The sequence below is a fragment of the Thalassophryne amazonica genome, chromosome 3 (assembly GCF_902500255.1).
Source record: "Thalassophryne amazonica chromosome 3, fThaAma1.1, whole genome shotgun sequence".
Taxonomy (NCBI): Eukaryota; Metazoa; Chordata; class Actinopteri; order Batrachoidiformes; family Batrachoididae; genus Thalassophryne; species Thalassophryne amazonica.
The window spans coordinates 34,874,842-34,899,184 of record NC_047105.1 but is presented as its reverse complement, the minus strand read 5'-3'; the positions used below and the strand labels follow the sequence as shown (position 1 = coordinate 34,899,184).

The 24,343-nt window shown below is 40.6% G+C and overlaps 1 protein-coding gene across 3 annotated transcripts in view; it reads right to left on the bottom strand.

The window, feature by feature from the left end:
• Window positions 1-23,411, bottom strand: part of apcdd1l (adenomatosis polyposis coli down-regulated 1-like) — a 40,377-nt gene extending 16,966 nt beyond the window's left edge. Inside the window, exons 1-2 of one of the 3 annotated variants that reach the window (XM_034166028.1) lie at window positions 23,351-23,411; window positions 22,857-23,002 (exon numbers count right to left, since the gene is read on the bottom strand). In XM_034166028.1, the coding sequence (XP_034021919.1) occupies window positions 22,857-22,941 (85 nt within the window). In that variant the 5' untranslated portion in view covers window positions 22,942-23,002; window positions 23,351-23,411. Of the gene's footprint in view, window positions 1-22,856; window positions 23,246-23,350 lie in introns of those variants that run through there. The other 2 variants (XM_034166027.1, XM_034166026.1) reach the window with 2 other exon arrangements.
• Window positions 23,412-24,343: the final 932 nt, after the last annotated feature.

The following is a 24,343-nucleotide window of genomic DNA, read 5'->3' as shown; positions in this document are numbered from 1 at the left end:
TTTTCAGCAGATTGAATGTGCAACTCTTTAGGGACTTGGTGTTTCCTGCCTTACTGTATGAATGTGAGACTTGATCATTAAGGCCATAGTTATCTATATATTAAAAGCCAAGTGGCCTCCATGTATGTGTATCTGTATGTGCATGTGTGCGTGTAGAACTTCAATCACGGACAAACTGGGGAGAGCTGACATTTGACATTTTGGTATGCTTATGTATTTTGATGAACAGCGCAAAAACGGAAACTTGATAGGACTAATATTTTTGGTGAAATTAGGAATATTAGGTAACAACAGTGAACAATGGACGTTGTTAATAAAATTGTGGACTCACATGCCGTAAATCATCTATATTTTAAAAGCAAAGTGGCCTTGTGTACATGTGTGAGTATGTAACTTCGATCACAGAGAAACTGGGGAGAGCTGACATTTGATGTTTGTGTAGCGGGATGAAAGTCCTGGGTCCCAATTGAAAAGACGTTCCCGCTAGCTTGGCTAACGGGGAGTTCCCCTTTGGCTGACCTGGTAGAGGAACGGTCTTTTGGTGCGAGCCGCGTGGGTTCGATCCCCCACTGTTGTCCCGGCCACAAAGGTCCTGCTGCTTCAATCTGGCATCACGAACAGGATGTGGATCACAGAGTATGCTAACATGCACCTGTGACTTCGGGACAAAGTCAAAAATGGTGGGGAGATGTGTAGCGGGATGAAAGTCCCGGGTCCCAATTGAAAAGACGTTCCCGCTAGCTTGGTTAACGGGGAGTTCCCCTTTGGCTGACCTGGTAGAGGAACGGTCTTTTGGTGCGAGCCGCGAGGGTTCGATCCCCCACCGTCGTCCCAGCCACGAAGGTCCTGCTGCTTCATTTGGAATGCTTATGTATTTTGGGTAAAGGATGAACGCTGCAAAAACAGAAAGCTGACAGGACTAATATATTTGGAGAAATTAGGAATATTAGGTAACAACCCTGAACAATGGACATTGATATCACCATTAATCAGTCCCTGGTAACCAAACAAAGGAAATATCTCAGTATTTCTCAACCTTGCCAAATGTAAAATATGACATCAACTAAATGTGCCAAATAAATACAGTTATTCACAACACTTTCTCTTTTTAATTTCCTGCACTTTCAGTTAAGATCATTATAGAAACTTTGCATAATTTATTACCACCCTTATAAATTCTCAGCTACCTGTTTTATAAACACGACCCAATCTACAGCCCGTGGATCCCCACGGGCAACAGGCTAGTTGGATTTATTGGTTTATGGATTTTTCTACACTCTAAAAAAGAACTGCTGTCTCAGTGAGAAAAATTGATGGAACAATTTGCATAGATTATTAAAAGTTATTTCAACTTACTTATTTCAACTTTCGACTGAGTTAATGCCAGAAGACCTCTCTGCTTAACTCAAAATAACTTTAGTTAAATTGAAATTGTGGGGTTTTTAGTCCTGCATTCACCTGACCTTGAGTGCTGATTTGACTGTTCTGATGAGTATAACAAAATCAAGATTGACACGCGTCATGTAGAAACAGTCCTGTAACTATCAAAATGCAAAGCCCAAGCACAAATCTGTCCCTCCTTAAATACGTTGAAAACGTAGGCAGAAAACTGAGGCAAAATGTTTGCTAGTTGGGGTTCAGGGTTTGTACAGTTTGACTGAACACACTGATTTTTCTTCAGCAAACCAAGTACCAATTAAATAAAACTGGTTCAACTTATTTCCATGTCTCATGAGGAACCAAGTCAAATTTAGACACATGAAATTCACTCACTCACTCACTCACTCACTCACTCACTCACTCACTCACTCACTCACTCACTCACTCACTCACTCACTCACTCACTCACTCACTCACTCACTCACTCACTCACTCACTCACTTCCACATGAACTGTCAATTTAGAGTCAATCTGCATGTTTTGCAATTTTGGGAGGAAAATCTCCACATGAACTGTCAATTTAGAGTCAATCTGCATGTTTTGCAATTTTGGGAGGAAAATCGAGTACATGGAGAGAACACAAGTGGGCATGACGACAGGATGTAGCCGACACACAAAAGCCCAGGTCAGATTCAAACCACCACTGGTGCTGTGAAGTTCACAAACAGTGACTACTACTACTTCTTCTTCTTCTTCTTCTTATTATTATTATTATTTTACTCCAACAATGATTTTGTGTAAACCAAAGAGGGTCCACCGTCACTTTAGCAACCACAGAATTACACACTACTCATCACGTTTTGCCCTCATGCAATGTCATTCTTGTTCCACCAGGGGTCAGTGCTGCAGACTGACCTGCGTGTGGTCTACATGGTCAGTCTGTCATCACCACCAACATGCTGCTGCTGTTGGCCTCTCCCTCAGCTGACTGATGGCCAGCCAAAATAATCTCCTCTTCTTTGAGCTCCCAAATTCATCCTACTTCCACTCAGTAATGCACACGTACACACTGAAGCGTGCATGTGCACACGTTCACCAAAACACACTGCAGACATTGATTTATTGCACAGAAGGGAGCCCATTTATAAAGGACCTCCAGGCTGAACCTTGTTTGTTTGTTTGCATTTGTGATTACGGCTTGGCAGCCTTCTCTTCTCCTCAAGTCTCATCTACAGTATCACTGCCAAAATACAGTTTGTGCGACCTGAGCGGCACTGTGAAATTAAGAACAAATCTCCAGGCACTTTGGTCCAAGAATCAAGTGCTTGATGTCTAAGATTACCCCTGTGTGTGGTTCATCTGAGAACTCTTTTTGTGTCATAACAGCCTTTTAAAGGTTGAATCACTAAAACTCTTAAAGTGTGCATAAGTGTCTTTTTCTTTCAGCTTTTCCTGTTAGGGGTCGCCACAGTAGATCATCCTTCTCCTTCTCATTCTGTCTTATGCATCTTCCTCCTTTACACCAACCACCTACATGTCTTCCCTTATCACCCCCATAAACCTCCTCTTTCACCTCCTTCTCCTCCTGTCTAATGGTGCCATCCCCAGCATCCTTCTCCCTATATACCATGGATCCCTCCTCAACATTTACTGAAGCCATCTCAATCTCACCTCTCTGATTTTGTCTCCAAGATGTCCTACCTGTGCTGTCCCTTTGATATATTCAGTCTTTATTCAGAAATCCTTGTGTCTCCCAAATTAAAAATCAGCTCTGCCACCTGTGTGTTTGTTTGTGCCACTGTTTCTAAGCTGTGCAACTCCTTGTAAGGTTTTCCTTTCTCTTTTGTCGATATAATTTTGTCACAAATCAATTCTGCCATATGTCTACACCCACTCTACCCAACCTGCACTCTTTTTGTCACCTCTCTATCACACTCTCCATTACTTTGGATATATAAATGCTTCTCTACCTTCACCACCTCCACTCCTTGCAACCTCACTGTTCCATCAGGCTCCCTCTCATTCACACATATGCACTCAGTCTTGCTGCTACTGATTTTCATTCCCCTTCTCTCCAGAGCATATCATAGTCTGTGGAGACTTCTGCCTGATCTTGTCCGTCAACCTGTCCATCACCACTGCAAGCAAGAAAGCACTTAGAACCAATTCTTCATGTAATCCCATCTCCCCCTCGAATACATATGCCAATCCTACTGTGTATCTCACTGCTGTCACACTGTGCTTGTACATACCCTGCACCACCCTCACATGCTTGTCTGCCACTCCAGACTTCCTCATACAATACAGTACCATAACTCTTTTTTGCACCCTGTCATAAGCTTTCTGTAAATCCACAAACACACAATCCTTCTGGCCTTGTCTATAGAGTAAAATTCACCAAAACCGGCATTGTATAATCCGGATATTCGCACTCACCAGACAAAAGCAAAATGCCCTTGTATGGTTTTCCATTTAATACTGTACATAATGGATTTTGTATAACGAATTTTCACTGACATTGGACAAAATGTCCTGTCTGATCGCAATACATTTTCATTAAAAACCCCTCACATATAGCAGACAGATCAGTCTAGACATGGCCAGTAACAGAGGCATGAAATGAAGTTCAGCACTGACACTCATCGATTCGAGAAAAGTGGGTACTGTATGTCCGTGATTAAAAGACCTGGCATTTATTTCTTTCAAACCATGCTCAGACCCAGTTCCTAAATGAGGCAGGCCTTTATTCAAGGCCGGTGATTGTTAACAAAACACTGCTTGTTGCCTGGTCTCGAGAACCCAGAGTCAGAAAAAGACACTCAAATGACCCACAGTTCATGGAAGCAAATTACACGTACCGTTGGTTTAGAGGTTGGTGATTGTATAAAGAAGCGAGGCTCATTGAGGGACAAATTAATCCAGAAAAAGCCATGGTTCCTGCTGTAAACTGCATAAAGATGCGATAGAGAACTTTAAAAGGGTCACGTGCATGTCAACATCATTGCATGACCACAGAGTTGTAGAAACATAAATCAGCCTTTAGAATTTTAAGGTACCACTCCGCAGCAGACTCAACCAAATGTAATCCTTTTTAATGCACATAATGTCTCGTGCTTATTTAACGCAGGCGTTTATTTATTCAGACGAAGTTTTGACTTGCTCATTAAATGAAGCTGGTCCCGATTCAAGGTCAGGCGTTTAAACAAGGAAATACGTAAGCTTAATTGGTGCTGGGGATTCCCTGTAGATCGTTCAGCGCCTCCTGCCTAATGTACCTAATCCACTACATATAAGGGTTTTGTCCAATTTATACATATAGGAGATTTTGATTATAACGGACAAAATTCACTGGTCCACCTGAAGCCATTAAGCAAGTTTTAATGTACTTCTCAACCAACACTAGCATTGAATCTGTAGTGCTCTTTCTCAGCGTGAAACCATATTGCTGCTCACAGATTTTCTCCTCTTTTCTGAGTCTAGCTTCCACTACTCTTTCCCGTAACTTCTTGCTGTGGCTGCCCATCTTTATGCCCATGTGTACTTACTGCACCTCTGCACATCACCCTTGTTCTTAAAAACTGGAACCAATACACCTCTTCTCCTCTCTTCTTAGATGTTAGGACATTTCCATCTGCACCCTTTATCACACTAACCTGCTGCACATCCTTTCCTGCTTTGCCCCTTTCTCTGGTCAATTCTTACAAGTCCTTTTCTCCTTAGCGTTTAACTTCATGCACAGATCACTATATGCCTTTGACTTTGTTTTAGCCACTTCTCTTTTCACCTTACACAGTATCTCCTTGTTCTCCTGTCTACTTCCATCATCTATCTGACTATCTCAGTTCTTATTTGCTAACCTTTCTCCTTACACTTTCCTGAACATCTTCATTCCACTACCAAGCCTCTTTGTCCAGCTTCCTCTGTCCAGATGTCACACCCACTACCGTTCTATCTGTCTCTTTCACCATATCTTCAGTCCTTTTCCAGTTGTCCAGAATCACTTCTGCTCCATCCAGTTGCCTGTCTCACCTCCTCCATAAATTTCACGACAGTCTTCCTCCTTCAGCTTCCACCCTCTGATCATTGGTTCAGCTCACTCTGTTCCTCTTCTTCACCTCCAAAGTCATCCCACAAACTACCATCTAAAGCTGTCTAGCTACACTCTCCCCTGCTACCACCTCACAGTCTTCAGTTTCTTTTTGGTTGAATCTCCTACATAGAATGAAGTCCACCTCTGTGCACCTTTTCTCACTCTTGTACAGTAAGTATTCACAACAGTCATTTTCATCCTTTTTGCAGAATCTACCACTATCTGCAGTTCCACATTCCTCTCCTTGACACCATATCTGCATATTACTTACCGTATTTTCTGCACCATAAGGCGCACCGGATTATAAGGCGCGCCCTCGATTAGCGGGTACTTAAACCTTACAAAAGGCGCACGCTAAAACATATAGTCTACAAAAAAAAAAAAAAAAAAAAAAGGTCACGGAAGCAAAACGGTGAGTTTATTAGATCTTTTTAACAACTTTGAACTACCGGTATTTAACAATATGTTACTCACATTATTTTTTATTATGGTTCTGTCACAAATCCATCGAAGTCTTCATCTTCTGTGTCTGAATTGAACAGCTGGTCTTCTAGCTGTGGCCACCTCGCTTTGTTTCTGCAGAAACTCGGTTTGGTCTTTTTAACTTGGCGCAGTTCATTTTCTTGTTTCCTCTTGCAGCTGCTCTATTCCCATGAACAACTGCGTAACTGATAGCCTGCAGTTTGAATTGTGCCTCGTAAGCATGTCTCTTCGCTGGCGCCATTTTCGGGGGTCCTTAGACAAACAAATGTTGTTTTGCAGGATACCTGTAGTATACGGTAACTACCGGAGGAGTGGCGGAGGTAAGTGTACGTACCACAGACTCACAGACTCTTCTCCGATTGGTTTATCGCTGGCAGCGTACGTACTCTACGCTCCTAGCGTACGTACTTTACGTATTACGTCCTTGTGTCAGCGGGAAATGGTCCGATATTCCGACGGTCAAAGACAACGTCGGGTGTTTTTACAGATTTTGTAATTCAGTGCGCACATAAGGCACACCGGATTATAGGGCGCACGGCCGATTTCTGTGAAAATTTAAGGCTTTTAGGTGCGCCTTATGGTGCGGAAAATACGGTACTCATCACCCCGTTTCCCTTCACCAACACGCCCATTGAAGTCTCCTCCAGTCACCACTATTTCATGCGTGGATGCACTCTCTACCATCACATCTAACTCACTCCAGAAATCTTGTTTGTCCTCCATCTCAGAACCTACCCTTGGGGCCTATGCACTGATGACATTCATCATCACCTCTTCAATTTCCAACTTTACACAGATCCCTCTGTCAGACACATGCTTCACCTTCAACACACGCTTTAATATACTCCTCCTTTAGAATGACACCAACAGTAATTTGAACCCAATGCCCATGCTCCTGGCCTTACTTCACTTCCACTTGATCTCTTGTACACACATTATGTCTACTTCTCCTCACTGTCATATCAACTCTCTAATGCTCTAATTTTCTGATTCAATGTCTCGACTCTCACTTCCACATTTCTGACTTTGCTCCTCTCCTGCTGCCTCCAGTTCTCCGCCTTTTTTTCTTTGCCCAACAGTAGCCCAATGTCTACCACCACCCTGTTGAACAACAGCAATGGTAGCGATTATTGTTAGCCATGAGCTTGACCAATCCGCTATCAATGGAAATTGTGATCTGCATGTTTTTTTATTTGATTATTTGTAAAGGGACCATGTACAATAAAGAACATAAATGTTTCCATTTGATGCATTGTACCAGAGTTAGCTTAAAGCTAATTTACATCTGCAGTCCCTTGGTAGGTCACAATTAAAACATAAATAATAAAACATCACAAAAACGTGAGCTCAAAGCTGCAGAGCTGTAAATCACCCACACAGACATATACACTCACATACACACAAACACATTCACAAAGCCATAATACTGACATATTTCAAAAATCAGTGGTTACAGAATTGAGTGTCTTTCAGTACTTTTTTCAGTTTGTTCTTTAAGCTTCCAATAGAATCAGAGTTCTTGATGCTGTCAAGGAGAGCGTTCCACTGAGTCGCGGCTTTCACAGAGAAAGCTGACTGACCAAAAGCAGTACGACGGAAAGGCACAGAACAGTCTCTTATTGAAGATATTCTGGTAGATCTTATAGACTTCACCGGAGGAATATTAACACTGATGTAATGGGGAAGGAGCCAAGCCATTTAAAATCTTAAATGTAAGGCACAAATTAGAAAACAGTTTATAATTCTCAAAACTAAGCAGATGAAGCTTTTCTAGAATCCTGCAGTGGTGATATCGCATAGATTTTTTAAGGTTTGTTTATACAGAGATTCCAGTGGTTTAATAGTTGTTTCTCCAGCCTGCCCCCACAACCCAGTCTCACGGCATGTCCTGATTCAACAGCACGAAATATACATTAATCTGTTGGTTTGTGATATTGTGATGAAAAACGCCTCATTTTCGTCACGGCAGCACAAATTCATTCTAATTAATTCCGTGATGACTACACAAAATTAAAAGTGAAGGGTTGGGGGTGGTTATGGTTAGGGTGGGGGGAAGGAGTAGGATTAGGTTATGGTTACGGTTGGGGTCGGGGGTAGGAGTAGGGTTAGTAGAGTTCACAGTGAGTTAAAAAAAAACCCTGTCACAAAAATTTGACTAATTTCATCATGCGAGCATAAAAAAACAAAAAACAAAAAACATGAGACTGGGCTGGCCCCCAGCATGTGATACAATGTGACAAATGAGAAAGAATCATAGCGTGCATAAAGGTCTTTGCAGCGTCCATTGAGAGACAGCCTCCAATATGTCTAAAATGTATCAAATTATATCTGATAGTTTTGGTCATTTTTTCACAGGCGACTTAAAATTAAGATTTGAATCAATTACTACTCCAAGATATTTAAACTCCCTCACAATATCAATCCTCTCAGCTTTTATAATGATTTCATCACTCGGAAACTGGTTTAGAAAAGAACATACCCTTTGTCTTACTTATGTTAAGGCTGAGATATGACTGGTCAAGCCACTCTGTGATCCTTTCCATAGCAGCTGTCAGCTTCCTAGCTACTAGTTCAGCAGTTTTTACATGTGTGTATAAAACAGTATCATTGGCATACATTTGCAGATCCATGCCCTGACACACCTGTGGCAGATCATTAATATAAAGACTAAATAGAAGGGGGCCCAAAACAGAACCTTGTGGCACACCCATTGTACAATTAATGTTAACAGAAAAAACATTGTTAACTTTAACACACTGCATGCTATCAGATAAATAAGAAGCCACCCATTGCAGCATTTCTGATGAAATATAAAAATTTGAAAGTTTTGAGATAAGAACATTATCATTTATCATATCAAATGCTTTTCTCAAATCTAAAAATATGGCACCAACTACCCCCCCCCCCCCAATCTAGTTTAAATTTTATCTGCTCAATCAGATGTAAAACAGCTGTTTCAGTGGAGTGATTTGTTTACATCCATTGCCAAACTGCAATGGATGTAAACAAAATTTACTATCTGCAAAATATGTAGTCAGTTGTTTAATTACAACCTTCTCAGCAACTTTCGAAAGCACCGAAAGTATACTGATTGGTCTGAAATTACTCACTTCATGATGGTCACCAAACTTAAAGATAGGAGTACATCCCTACATTTGGAGTTCTTTAAAAAGCTGATAATTTTATTCACTTCTGTGACATCTGTTTGGGCCAAAACAAAGGCTTCATCAGGAGAAGTAATGGATGAAAAATCCAATTCCCTTTCAGTGAAGTTTCTCCCAAGCTCATTAACTGAATCAATAAAATAATGATTAAAAATTTTAGCAATAGTAGACTTGTCATCTGTCAAAATTCCATCACTGTTCAGTTGAATATCTTCTGAGACAAGTGGCTCATTCCTCATCAAATTATTGATGCCCTGCCATATTAGTTTGCTATTACCTTTGGCATTATGTAGAATATTAAGATAAAATTGAGATTTAGCCTGCCTCAGTTCATAAATAACCTTATTCCTTAGGCCTTTAAAAATGAGCAAGTCTGTGCTCACTTTAGATTTAATGGCTTTTTTTTTTAGCACAGCATCACTTTCCTTCATGAGTTTCCACACATTTTCATTTAACCATGGTAGATTTTGTTTTCTTTTACATTTTTTTCTGGATTTTAACAGTAAAATGTTCTCTTACAGAGTTAATATTGTTGACAAATATATTACAACTGCCCTCCAGATAATCAGAGGCTATTACATCATCCCATCTTAGTTCAGTGATTTCACTGTCGAACACAGCTCGCCTACTTTTGGGTATTCATAAGACATTTGTTTGAGTTTTTGAAAGAAATTTAAACCTGTTTTTAGTAAGCCTCCTAGCCACCAAGGTCAGATTATGATCAGATAACCCAGTAATCAGGTTATAACTTTTAGTTATTCTTTCTGGTTTATTGGTAAAGATTAGGTCAAGTTGTGTGCTAGATTTTTTGACAGTTCTTGTCGCTCCTTTTATGAGATGATCTAAATTATATTTATCTGCCAAGTCTTTCAACTTTTTTCACCTTACATTATCTCCCTAATCTAAATTGAAATCACCCAAAAGAATTAACTCTTTGTTGTGATTACATTCTCTGAGTATTTCTGTAAGCTGATCATAAAATGTCATTTGCAGAGGGGGGTCTGTACACTCCAATAATAGTAAAAGACATTTGCTGGGATAGAATAATTTTCAATCTGACATATTCCAGCATGTTAGCAACTTTAAAAACAACCTGTTCACATTTACTGTCATTTCTTACATATATTAACACCCCTCCTCCCCGACCCACAGGTCTGTCCTGTCTGAAACACTGATAACCTGCCACCATAAATACACGAGAGGGAGTGGAGGACTGTAGCCACATTTCAGAAATACAAAGAAAGTCCAGATTAGAGTCTGACAATAAATGGATTAACTGATCACTTTTTGCAACAATACTCCTGATGTTTAAATGTCCACCAAAAAGTCCCCTTGGTTTTAACTTAGGGTCCCAAAGGACCTTCGCGTGATTGACAGTTTGAAAAGTTTTGTACAGCCTCTGCTTCCTCACAGCGGTTTGCCGACACACTGAAGTACTAGATAAATTATTTATGGCAAAAGCTATTCGCCCAACCGTTAGGCAGATAAATATAATGTCTTATTCGCCCAACCGTGATTGTGTATTTGACATGTTTTGTCCATCTAAACTATATTTTTTACACTACTTTTTTCTTTAGTCACTGCGAAAAAACCACCACAATGGATGAAAGCAGACAAACTTCATAAGCATTTTGAACGGAAGCCTGTTAACGATGACAAAATAGTTTTTATGAACAAAATGCTGCTTGTTGTCTGTAAGATGGTATTAGTGTAGCGGGATGAAAGTCCCGGGTCCCAATTGAAAAGACGTTCCCGCTAGCTTGGCTAACGGGGAGTTCCCCTTTGGCTGACCTGGTAGAGGAACGGTCTTTTGGTGCGAGCCGCGTGGGTTCGATCCCCCACCGTCTTCCCGGACACGAAGGTCCTGCTGCTTCAATCTGGCGTCACGAACAGGATATGGATCACAGAGTATGCTAACATGCACCTGTGACTTCGGGACAAAGTCAAAAATGGTGGGGAGATGTGTAGCGGGATGAAAGTCCCGGGTCCCAGTTGAAAAGACGTTCCCGCTAGCTTGGCTAATGGGGAGTTGCCCTTTGGCTGACCTGGTAGAGGAACGGTCTTTTGGTGCGAGCCGCGTGGGTTCGATCCCCCACCGTCGTCCCGGCCACGAAGGTCCTGCTGCTTCATTAGTTTGACACAGTTCCCTGGGTGTGATGAGCCAAAGAGAAGCGCTTTAGATTACAGCCCCTCCACGCACTGCGAACCTTCCCGCAACCGGTGAGAAAACAGCCGACCTTTTTCTCCGCATTGAAACCGGAAGTGAACTTAAAAGCGAGCTCATTGGTCGGTTGTGGTTGGGGGTATATGCTCGCGTATTTACTTTATTGAACCAACGGTTGGGCATATAACCACTCTGATTATTTTATATAGTCCACGGGTTTGCTTAGATTCCCAACGAGCAGCTGCGGTGTGTTATATTACTCCCCGCATTGATCAGGTTCGGACCAATAACAGTGGAGCCACACAAAAAAGGAGTCCGGTCGCTCACCTCCTCAGGGGAATTACTCCAGTGGAGCCCCGCGCTGGTGTCCTGCACTTGCGGTGTGCCAACTCCTGAACCAGGATTTAGATGTACATCTCCAGAGAGCAGGAGCAACACAAGCAGGAAGCCAGGTAATGCACGTGATGAAATGGCTCACCGCTGTCCGTCGGCGGTTTTGCCCACCACGGCCCATCCGTGTTGTAGGACAGAAGAATAAATTGTGTAATATCCAAAAAGGTTGTGATGAAAGTAGGGCTGCAACAAACAATTATTTGGATCATTGATGAATCTGATGGGGTTTCGACACGATTAATCGGATTAGAGGAGAATTTTTTTTTAAAAAATGTGCCAGGGAAACAATTTCAATAACAGAACATTATTTGAAAACTTAAAATACTTGAAAATCGACCAATCGTCAAATGTCCCTTGGCTGTTGAAATATAAAATAATAAAGAATAAAACAGTTTGTAATAAAGAACAAAAATAATTATTTCAAATGGCATTGCTTTACCAAAGTGATGAGTAGCCATAAAACAACACTGAAACATATAAATGTCATAAAATATATGGCAAAAAAAAGAGGTATTTTTGTTGCTGCAAATGAACAATTAGCATAACCAGTTACCCATAAAACCTAAATCAAAAACTGTAGCCTGACTCATTATATGTGCAACATTCTCTGTGTAACTTGTAAACTATGTGGTCATTTCACAATGAAACATGTGACTCATGTCTCTTTCTCTAAAATTGTATTGTAGCATTATTAGTTATTATTACTATTATTATTGTTGCTATTATTATTAATATATAAATAACAATAAATTAAAAAATATTATAATTTGTAATAATACATTTGACTCTTTTACGACAACAAACGCTGAGTCATTAATTCTTATACAGAAAACAAATGCACAAACAGGCTGAAATGCCAGCTGCTTAATGCTAACTTTAACATTGAAAACGCCATAGATATGCTAACATGTTAGCATCAGCGTTAGCATAAAATACATCTATCAACTGTTTCAGAAGGCCATAACAGGTCAGTGTAACATAAAAAAGGTAAATATTCCTCACAGACATACGCTCTTTAGGGTTTTAGTGGGGAAAAATTAAGATAAAGCAAAATAAAACAAATGAAACCAACGAAGCAGCAGCTCAAAGCACTCCTTCATTGGTTCAAGATTCAAAGCAAAGCTCGGTTGATTATATGGAAGAAACAAAACATTTGCAGTAAAACAAAGTTATTTAGCAACTAATTTATGACTAAATTAGTTGACAACTATTTTAATAATCAATTTTAATTGATTAACTCGATTAGTTGTTTCAGTTTTAGATGAAAGCTTTCAGAATGACCACTTGCTGAGCATATACCGATGTTAACACCTGGTATACCAGCAGCCAACAGTCTCACTGTGTAGTGATCCCACTGGCGTTCATGGTGATTGACATTAATTGCTCCGGATAAGCAGATACGCACAGGTAGTGCAACAATGAGCAACAGCATAACTGCAAAAACCACCCGTTGAAACTCAGCCCAGATTTTACGATAAGCATGAAGATCAAAGAAATAATTGTGGTTTAAAACCTCAGAGGTTTTAATAACAGATGAACGACCTTTTAGGTGCAATAAAACGCGTAGATGCGCAGAAACTGCCAGACTACGTGTCCATGCCGCCACCATGTTTTTCCAAACCAAGGAGTTTGGTTTGGCAAAATTTAATCTTGATTTCCTTCTTGATGCAACCCAACTTATTTGGCACATAGAATGCACTGGCTGAATTAAAAAAAAAAAATGTTCTTAGTAAATGTAAATTAAAATTAAGGGAACTGTACCAATATTAGACCAGTCCCAAAACTGGACCATGACCCATTCTCAGTTCCATTCAAGGCAGACTTGTATTTTACTCATTTTGGGCATTGGTGCCATCATTCTGTGCTGACAGGGACTAGAAGGAGAGAGCATATCTCACCCATATTGGCCTCTCTTCATTGGCTTCCTGTTAATTCTAGAATAGAATTTAAAATTCTTCTTCTTACTTATAAGGTTTTGAATAATCAGGTCCCATCTTATCTTAGGGACCTCATAGTACCATATCACCCCAATAGAGCGCTTCGCTCTCAGACTGCAGGCTTACTTGTAGTTCCTAGGGTTTGTAAGAGTAGAATGGGAGGCAGAGCCTTCAGCTTTCAGGCTCCTCTCCTGTGGAACCAGCTGCCAATTCGGATCAGGGAGACAGACACCCTCTCTACTTTTAAGATTAGGCTTAAAACTTTCCTTTTTGCTAAAGCTTATAGTTAGGGCTGGATCAGGTGACCCTGAACCATCCCTTAGTTATGCTGCTATAGACTTAGACTGCTGGGGGGGTTCCCATGATGCACTGAGTGTTTCTTTCTCTTTTTGCTCTGTATGCACCGCTCTGCATTTAATCATTAGTGATTGATCTCTGCTCCCCTCCACAGCATGTCTTTTTCCTGGTTCTCTCCCTCAGCCCCAACCAGTCCCAGCAGGAGACTGCCCCTCCCTGAGCCTGGTTCTGCTGGAGGTTTCTTCCTGTTAAAAGGGAGTTTTTCCTCCCCACTGTCGCCAAGTGCTTGCTCACAGGGGGTCGTTTTGACCGTTGGGGTTTTTCCGTAATTATTGTATGGCCTTGCCTTACAATATAAAGCGCCTTGGGGCAACTGTTTGTTGTGATTTGGCGCTATATAAATAAAATTGATTTGATTCCACAGGAGCAGATGAAATCTTATGTGGTGCATTATTTTGATATCACACTGAGGTAAAAGCCGTGTATGGACTCATAACAGCTGGTGGGCCAATTTTTGGACTTGTCACCTATACATACACATCCCCTTTTATATCCCATATAAAATATTGGTGCAGTTACATAATGGCTGAATGCAAGAGTGTGCTGCACAATCGTTCCATCTACCAGTAATTTAAGCACATCTTCAAATGCTTTTTTTTTAAAACTACATCCTTAAAAACTTCTTTCATTGCGGCCACCCTAAGTGTACTACTCTGTCCTTACAAAAGTCAACTAAGCTGTCTCTGAGGTTTCCACTCACATTGTGAGGCCAGTGACCCGTTGACCTGACCCAACCTAGCTCAACTTAGCCCTCCTCTACTTCCCCTGATCACCACTCCCCTGGTGGAAACAACATAAAGAAAACAAAGAAAACCTTGATGTTGACAGGTCATTCCTCCTGGATGGATGTCAGACTCCTACCTTATGTTTTCTGTCTTTTTGTTCTTTTTTCTGTCTCTCTTGTTGGTGGATGAGATGAATCTGGTGGGAATGAAGAGCTGTGGTGTGATGTTTCTTCCTGAGTTGTATGTCCTGGACAATCTCACAGACTATGGTGTCTGAGGTGAAGGACGTTGTGTGAATGTGATTTCAGTGTGTTAAAGAGAGTGAGCAGAAATCTTTAATGCTGCAGAAGAAATTATGTATATTCCTCACATCTACGTGACTGTAATGTTAGATAACAGACCATTTTTCACTTGTGATCTCTAGATCTGCGATCTATGCTATCAAACTCCTACACTGTATTTGGTCATGGGTAACATGGCCCCATGGCTGGTTGAAGCCTGTAAGCTACTAGTTATAAGGCCCAGATCATGCCTTAGACATTATTACTTTTCTTTTGTACAGCATTACTGCCTCACAGCTAGAAGGTCCCCAGTTTGCTTCTGACCCGTTCTTTCCTTGTTTATGTGGGTTTCCTCTGGGTGCTCTGGCTTCCTCCCACTTCTAAATAGATGCAAGTTTGGTGAATTGGTGAGCCTAACTTGGCTGTAGGTGTGAGTGTGTGAATGAGTCTGTTTCTCTGTAGATTGGCGGCCTGTCCAGGGTGTACCCTATCTGTCACCCAGCAAACTCTGAGATAGGCTCTAACACGCCCCGCGCCCCACACCGGTCTTACCTTGAATAAGCATGTTCAGAAAATGGATGGATGGATTTTTCTTTTATATTTAACCATAGAAAACATGCAAATTCTAAATTTCAATTAATTATTTAATTTAAATTAATGTCATTAATTAATAAAATTTTACATTAATTGTGTAATTAATTAATTAATTAACAATGCAAGATCAAAATGATACTCTGCTTAGTCCCTCTACACACTCCTTTACAGTAGGTGGCGGTATGTACTTAATGTCAGTCTATGGGATATTACCTAGGAAAAACAAAGTTGCTTTTTTTTTAGATTGATCTGATGTATCAAAGTTCACCAAAAAACGAAAGCTCTCCCTCAATATCTATTATTTTAATTTGATGAGTTACAAGATGGTCATGGACACACGCTAGCTTGGATGGACTAACTCACTCACTCACTCACCCACTCATCTATGTATTTGCTGGCCAAGCCCTAGAAAAATCAATCAATCAATCAATTTTTTTTATATAGCGCCAAATCACAACAAACAGTTGCCCCAAGGCGCTTTATATTGTAAGGCAAGGCCATACAATAATTATGTAAAACCCCAACGGTCAAAATGACCCCCTGTGAGCAAGCACTTGGCTACAGTGGGAAGGAAAAACTCCCTTTTAACAGGAAGAAACCTCCAGCAGAACCAGGCTCAGGGAGGGGCAGTCTTCTGCTGGGACTGGTTGGGGCTGAGGGAGAGAACCAGGAAAAAGACATGCTGTGGAGGGGAGCAGAGATCGATCACTAATGATTAAATGCAGAGTGGTGCATACAGAGCAAAAAGAGAAAGAAACAGTGCATCATGGGAACCCCCCAGCAGTCTACGTCTATAGCAGCATAACTAAGGGATGGTTCAGGGTCACCTGATCCAGCCCTAACTATAAGCTTTAGCAAAAAGGAAAGTTTTAAGCCTAATCTTAAAAGTAGAGAGGGTGTCTGTCTCCCTGATCTGAATTGGGAGCTGGTTCCACAGGAGAGAAGCCTGAAAGCTGAAGGCTCTGCCTCCCATTCTACTCTTACAAACCCTAGGAACTACAAGTAAGCCTGCAGTCTGAGAGCGAAGCGCTCTATTGGGGTGATATGGTACTACGAGGTCCCTAAGATAAGATGGGACCTGATTATTCAAAACCTTATAACTAAGAAGAAGAATTTTAAATTCTATTCTAGAATTAACAGGAAGCCAATGAAGAGAGGCCAATATGGGTGAGATATGCTCTCTCCTTCTAGTCCCTGTCAGTACTCTAGCTGCAGCATTTTGAATTAACTGAAGGCTTTTTAGGGAACTTTTAGGACAACCTGATAATAATGAATTACAATAGTCCAGCCTAGAGGAAATAAATGCATGAATTAGTTTTTCAGCATCACTCTGAGACAAGACCTTTCTGATTTTAGAGATATTGTGTAAATGCAAAAAAAGCAGTCCTACATATTTGTTTAATATGCGCTTTGAATGACATATCCTGATCAAAAATGACTCCAAGATTTCTCACAGTATTACTAGAGGTCAGGGTAATGCCATCCAGAGTAAGGATCTGGTTAGACACCATGTTTCTAAGATTTGTGGGGCCAAGTACAATAACTTCAGTTTTATCTGAGTTTAAAAGCAGGAAGTTAGAGGTCATCCATGTCTTTATGTCTGTAAGACAATCCATCAGTTTAGCTAATTGGTGTGTGTCCTTTGGCTTCATGGATAGATAAAGCTGGGTATCATCTGCGTAACAATGAAAATTTAAGCAATACCGTCTAATAATACTGCCTAAGGGAAGCATGTATAAAGTGAATAAAATTGGTCCTAGCACAGAACCTTGTGGAACTCCATAATTAACTTTAGTCTGTGAAGAAGATTCCCCATTTACATGAACAAATTGTAATCTATTAGACAAATATGATTCAAACCACCGCAGCGCAGTGCCTTTAATACCTATTGCATGCTCTAATCTCTGTAATAAAATTTTATGGTCAACAGTATCAAAAGCAGCACTGAGGTCTAACAGAACAAGCACAGAGATGAGTCCACTGTCCGAGGCCATAAGAAGATCATTTGTAACCTTCACTAATGCTGTTTCTGTACTATGATGAATTCTAAAACCTGACTGAAACTCTTCAAATAGACCATTCCTCTACAGATGATCAGTTAGCTGTTTTACAACTACCCTTTCAAGAATTTTTGAGAGAAAAGGAAGGTTGGAGATTGGCCTATAATTAGCTAAGATAGCTGGGTCAAGTGATGGCTTTTTAAGTAATGGTTTAATTACTGCCACCTTAAAAGCCTGTGGTACATAGCCAACTAACAAAGATAGATTGATCATATTTAAGATTGAAGCATTAAATAATGGTAGGGCTTCCTTGAGCAGCCTGGTAGGAATGGGGTCTAATAAACATGTTGATGGTTTGGATGAAGTAACTAATGAAAATAACTCAGACAGAACAATCGGAGAGAAAGAGTCTAACCAAATACCGGCATCACTGAAAGCAGCGAAAGATAACGATATGTCTTTGGGATGGTTATGAGTAATTTTTTCTCTAATAGTTAAAATTTTGTTAGCAAAGAAAGTCATGAAGTCATTACTAGTTAAAGTTAATGGAATACTCAGCTCAATAGAGCTCTGACTCTTTGTCAGCCTGGCTACAGTGCTGAAAAGAAACCTGGGGTTGTTCTTATTTTCTTCAATTAGTGATGAGTAGAAAGATGTCCTAGCTTTACGGAGGGCTTTTTTATAGAGCAACAGACTCTTTTTCCAGGCTAAGTGAAGATCTTCTAAATTAGTGAGACGCCATTTCCTCTCCAACTTACGGGTTATCTGCTTTAAGCTACGAGTTTGTGAGTTATACCACGGAGTCAGACACTTCTGATTTAAAGCTCTCTTTTTCAGAGGAGCTACAGCATCCAAAGTTGTCTTCAATAAGGATGTAAAACTATTGACGAGATACTCTATCTCACTTACAGAGTTTAGGTAGCTACTCTGCACTGTGTTGGTATATGGCATTAGAGAACATAAAGAAGGAATCATATCCTTAAACCTAGTTACAGCGCTTTCTGAAAGACTTCTAGTGTAATGAAACTTATTCCCCACTGCTGGGTAGTCCATCAGAGTAAATGTAAATGTTATTAAGAAATGATCAGACAGAAGGGAGTTTTCAGGGAATACTGTTAAGTCTTCTATTTCCATACCATAAGTCAGAACAAGATCTAAGATATGATTAAAGTGGTGGGTGGACTCATTTACTTTTTGAGCAAAGCCAATAGAGTCTAATAATAGATTAAATGCAGTGTTGAGGCTGTCATTCTCAGCATCTGTGTGGATGTTAAAATCGCCCACTATAATTATCTTATCTGAGCTAAGCACTAAGTCAGACAAAAGGTCTGAAAATTCACAGAGAAACTCACAGTAACGACCAGGTGGACGATAGATAATAACAAATAAAACTGGTTTTTGGGACTTCCAATTTGGATGGACAAGACTAAGAGACAAGCTTTCAAATGAATTAAAGCTCTGTCTGGGTTTTTGATTAATTAATAAGCTGGAATGGAAGATTGCTGCTAATCCACCGCCCCGGCCCGTGCTACGAGCATTCTGACAGTTAGTGTGACTCGGGGGTGTTGACTCATTTAAACTAACATATTCATCCTGCTGTAACCAAGTTTCTGTTAGGCAGAATAAATCAATATGTTGATCAATTATTATATCATTTACCAACAGGGACTTAGAAGAGAGAGACCTAATGTTTAATAGACCACATTTAACTGTTTTAGTCTGTGGTGCAGTTGAAGGTGCTATATTATTTTTTCTTTTTGAATTTTTATGCTTAAATAGATTTTTGCTGGTTATTGGTGGTCTGGGAGCAGGCACCGTCTCTTCGGGGATGGGGTAATGAGGGGATGGCAGGGGGAGAGAAGCTGCAGAGAGGTGTGTAAGACTACAACTCTGCTTCCTGGTCCCAACCCTGGATAGTCACGGTTTGGAGGATTTAAGAAAATTGGCCAGATTTCTAGAAATGAGAGCTGCTCCATCCAAAGTGGGATGGATGCCGTCTCTCCTAACAAGACCAGGTTTTCCCCAGAAGCTTTGCCAATTATCTATGAAGCCCACCTCATTTTTTGGACACCACTCAGACAGCCAGCAATTCAAGGAGAACATGCGGCTAAACATGTCACTCCCGGTCCGATTGGGGAGGGGCCCAGAGAAAACTACAGAGTCCGACAAAACAATACAAAGGATCTTTAAACTGATTTTGGGTCAGTTTACCACAGTGCTTAATGTTGTACTGTTGTACGGTTTAGGAGTATCTCAGAGAACATGAAGTCTGTTTGGTTAATCTCACCCCGAGTCCACCTTCTTTTTAAGGGTTTCAATCCCAGCATCTCCTCAGGTTCTCTGTGATTTATGCTTCTGTCCCCAGGGCATCAGGAAGACCACTGTTGTCTTTTCATCACAGTTTAAGCTGCTTAATCCAGCTGCCTTGTTTACTTAGAGATGGGATCTGCAGGGGTTTTGCTAGTGGGCGCTTCTGCCAATTACACAGTAGCCATCTCTGGCCTGGCTCCCGTTGGCACAACACAGATCCTTTGCTGTGCTTCATACCATCAGATTCTAAATGTTGTTACTTAATTTCTCTTTGCTCTCTGTTATTAACTTCCTGACAAAAAAAAAAAAAAAAACCTACTGCAATTCATAATTAATAAGATTACAAGTATTTGTTCTTCTTTACTGGATTTTGAGTTAGCTGGTTGGGAGGATATCTGACAATAACAGCACTCAACGTACATTGTGATGTTTCTTCTGTGTGGGAGTCCAAAGCGGTTAAGATTTAGATAACAGACAAACGAAGTTGATGGTCTGTTGATGTTACAAAGTGAAGATTATATCTGTTTCACCTTAATCCCAAAACTCGTTTTGGGAGATCCGGTCTATTGCTGGCTCATGTACTCAGAGTGTTTCAAGTTGGATCAATCAGAAACAAGCTTGACGCATCCAAATTTTAGTTTAAATGAATGTGATTGGGGTGTTTTTGTTCCAACTACACAGGAAAACAAATCGGTGAAATGTTTCCCATGGAGTGAGCCAGCAGATCTTCTTCAAATATTTATTGGAGCTTCTTCCTTACAACAAATTGGAAACTTTGATTTTGCATGATATTTTTAGCAGCAGTCCGCCAAGAACTCGGCTTTTGTAGTGATAAACGGGGAAATGAAGCTCAGTATGATGGAACTCATTTCTGATTGAAATGTGATCTAAATCTCTGAAGAACTGCAACATTTCTGACCTGCAATTTGGAAAGTTATTGGCTCCACCCAAACATGCAGCTCCATATCAGATCTGCTGTGGTGGCCCCGAGCAATAAGGGAGCAGCCAAAAGAATTTGTTATTGTCTCCACTCAACTGTTAGTCCACAAGGAAAGGACTTTTATTAATTTGCAATAAACACTTAACTCTAACCCATGATATAACTCAACAAGATACTCTGATCTACAAGCTGAAGAGAACAATCCAAACATTACATGACAACTAGCGCATTGCCTGTGGGGATCCACAGGTTCTAGATTGGGTAGGGCAATAGGTAGCTGACATTTTTCAAGGGTTCAATGATGAGTTGGAATGACATGTGAGTCTAGAATGTTTTTAGAACCTTAGACCTCAACAGTTTTTTGAAGAACTCAACCCTTTTATTTCCTGTTATTTACATTAAAAAAACATTTTTAATGGTAATTTACTTAATTTACTGTCTTAATGTATTTATAAATTATTTAGGTTGTTGGTATTATACACACACTATTGTTATTATCACTGCAATTATTATTATCTGTATTATTATTATTATTATTATTATTATTATTATTTCTATTTTGTCATTTGATTTTTAAAGGGACCACAATGGAATTAAGTGTTTTCACTTTCTTGTGTCATCCATGTATTTTCAACATATTTACAATTATATAATGTATTTACATTGAACTTACACAATAAAATCACACATGCACTCATGCTTTTAATGTATACAGTAAATGATTTACTGCCCCCTGCTGGAATGGCGTGTTCAGTGTTGGTAGCTATTACATGTAGCTTCTCTAAAAATATTAATCCTATCAGTGTTCATAAGCATACCAAATGGCAAATGTCAGCTCTCCACACTTTGTGCGTGATCAAAATTGCTCACACAGCTTTTTGTCTTTCTGCAATCTGCTGTAAATTGGTGCTTTTAATTTGACAAACAGAGATGGTGGCGGAAGACATTAAAAGCAATACACATTTTACTCATGGTACCAACATGACACTTAAGTCACTCATGGTAACAGCAACATAACACTTAACTAAAGTGACAAAACCAATTGAACTACAAAAACACAAAAACAATAATCATTAACACTAACAACACTATTAAACTAACACAAACCACAACAACAACATTAAAAACCTCAAAACCCCAAGCTCCCATTGTGTGCATTGCAGCAAAATGTCCATTGTTTACTGGTTTAGGTAAAATTGCTAATTTCTCAAAAAATATTTGTCCAAACGGCAAATGTCAGCTCTCTTACTGGCCAACGGCTGTAAACAGGCATATGTGTCATCCTATCCATCATCCTAACCAGCTCTAATGGCCAAAACGATGCGCTTCAACAAACAAGACTGCGGCACACAATCAAAAGCACGTGGCAGTTTGAGGTACTGTCACTAATGGCCGTCTCCTGTTATTGTAGCCATTAACATAATGGCTACATTAATTCCAGGGCCACGCTTCCCTGCTCCGAGGAAACCATTGTCCGCTGGCCAGACTGAATGCCTTTAGAGCCGAAACCCAACTGATGCTTTGAAGACATACAGATGGGGCGCAAGAGAAACAGACCAGCTATTCATAAGTCTGCTGTCAGGATGGATTGTTTTTATTTTCAAAGCGGTGATCCACAGGTTTGAACCTGTGGATCACCGCTAATACTGCTAATACTTGTAAATTGTGATAAATTACATAATCGCTTCCTTGTGATTATAAGTTTGATTTTTGCAATGTTGTCCAGTTACATCCTAAAGTGTTCCTCTGATTTTTCATACTGAGCTGCTTCAGAATATTCAAACAATCTTCTCAGCTCTGGATTCAATTCTAAAAGCATTAATTGCCTTGCAAATTTTAAAGTAGTGATGTAGACGAGCAGATCTAATGCTCAGATACAGAAAATGTGATTACATAACATCTTAGCCCTCACATTTTAAACTTAAAAACAGTTGCACACAGTGGACTGAATTAGTATTTGGGTTTCTAGGACTTGATATATAATGAGCTGGAAGATTTCAAAGAGCAACGCCATCCTTTAAACGGTGTCATAACTCACCTTGCCAGAACCACATCAAGCAGGCTCCTCTCAACAGGTGATTGAAACGTACGTTGGACATGTTTCCTGTTTCCGCGCTCTTCATTCACGCTCTCTGCTAAGAAAACAAACTTTGATCCCGGGAAGTCCAAGAAACAGAGCAGCTCCTGTCAACAAGAGACAATCATGTAGGATATCACCATGACACGAGCACATATGAAGTGCCCAGTAATCCCTCAAAGGTACTTCTAGGTCTCCTATGCAGCCAGCAGGGAAGTTTTCTTCTCTTCCTCTACCTCGGCTTTTTGGTTTCCATGTTCTGATAACAAAGTCTTCAGTTGGAACCACTCGCTTCATGCAACCTCTCCACACTGATGCTTTCCTTGAGTTTTTAGTTCTCTCTCTCTCTCTCTCTCTCTCTCTCTCTCTCTCTCTCTCTCTCTCTCTCTCTCTCTCTCTCCACCCCCAACACAACACAATCACACCCTGCTGCCTCACTGCTGTGTAGTACTTACTGTGCACCGGAGAGTGTGGTTGTGCATAAGTGCAGGAGTATTTTTTGTCAGTGTGAGTGTGCACACACTTCTGTCTGGCTTTTAGTTTTGAGCTGAGGGTGGGCGGCAGGAGTTGCTGGGGGGGTGTTTCAGTCAAGACAGACAGTGAAAAATTCAGAGAGTATGTGGAGGAGGAGTTTCAAGCTCCAAACATCTCAAAGTGAAACCTTTGGGGAGGTTTTAGAGCAAGGTGCAAACGTCCGATGATGCATAAGAGCTGCTGCACTCAAGCAATCGGAGAGCATCGCGAGGGGTGTAGGGAAAGGTTGACTTGATTATGATACATTCCAGATGATCCTGATTGATATTAGTGGATGTCCGTTCTTTTTCCAGCGGTCTCCCTTTGCCCATTTTTGGCTGCAGTTTCCTTCCCGATTTCAAAATAGAGGAAATCAGGCTCCTTCATTCCTTCAGGCATTCATTCATTTATTCAATCATTTTCTGCCACTTATCCAGCCTAGGTTGAGATGCCAGTAGACCAAGCAGCTCCTCCCACACTTCCCTATCCTCAGCCAAGTACTGTAACTTTTCCTGGGGGATCCCAAGGTGTTCCCAAGCCAGCAACCAAATATAATCCCTCTGGCATGTCCTGGGTCTTCCCTGGGGACTGTTTCCAGTTGGATGTGTCTGGAAGACCTCCCTAGGGAATTGACCAGGGGACATACTCACCTTGCCCCGATTAGGGAAACCAGGGCCTTTTTCTGGAGCCAAGGCTAGGGTGGTGGGGCATGATGGCCAGGTCTACAACTGTGGGCCTTGGTCAGCTCACCCAAAAAAACATCATGGTGTGACCTCCATGTGGCCTCACCACCTCTAAGGAGAATGTAAAGTGGCTGATGCATTGTTTTACAAGCAGCAGACAGGGCAAATACCCACATGGACTGACACTCAAAAATCAGGCCAGATTTTTTTTTTAAGTAGTAGCTTATATTACCTAGTATTTTATATCCACTT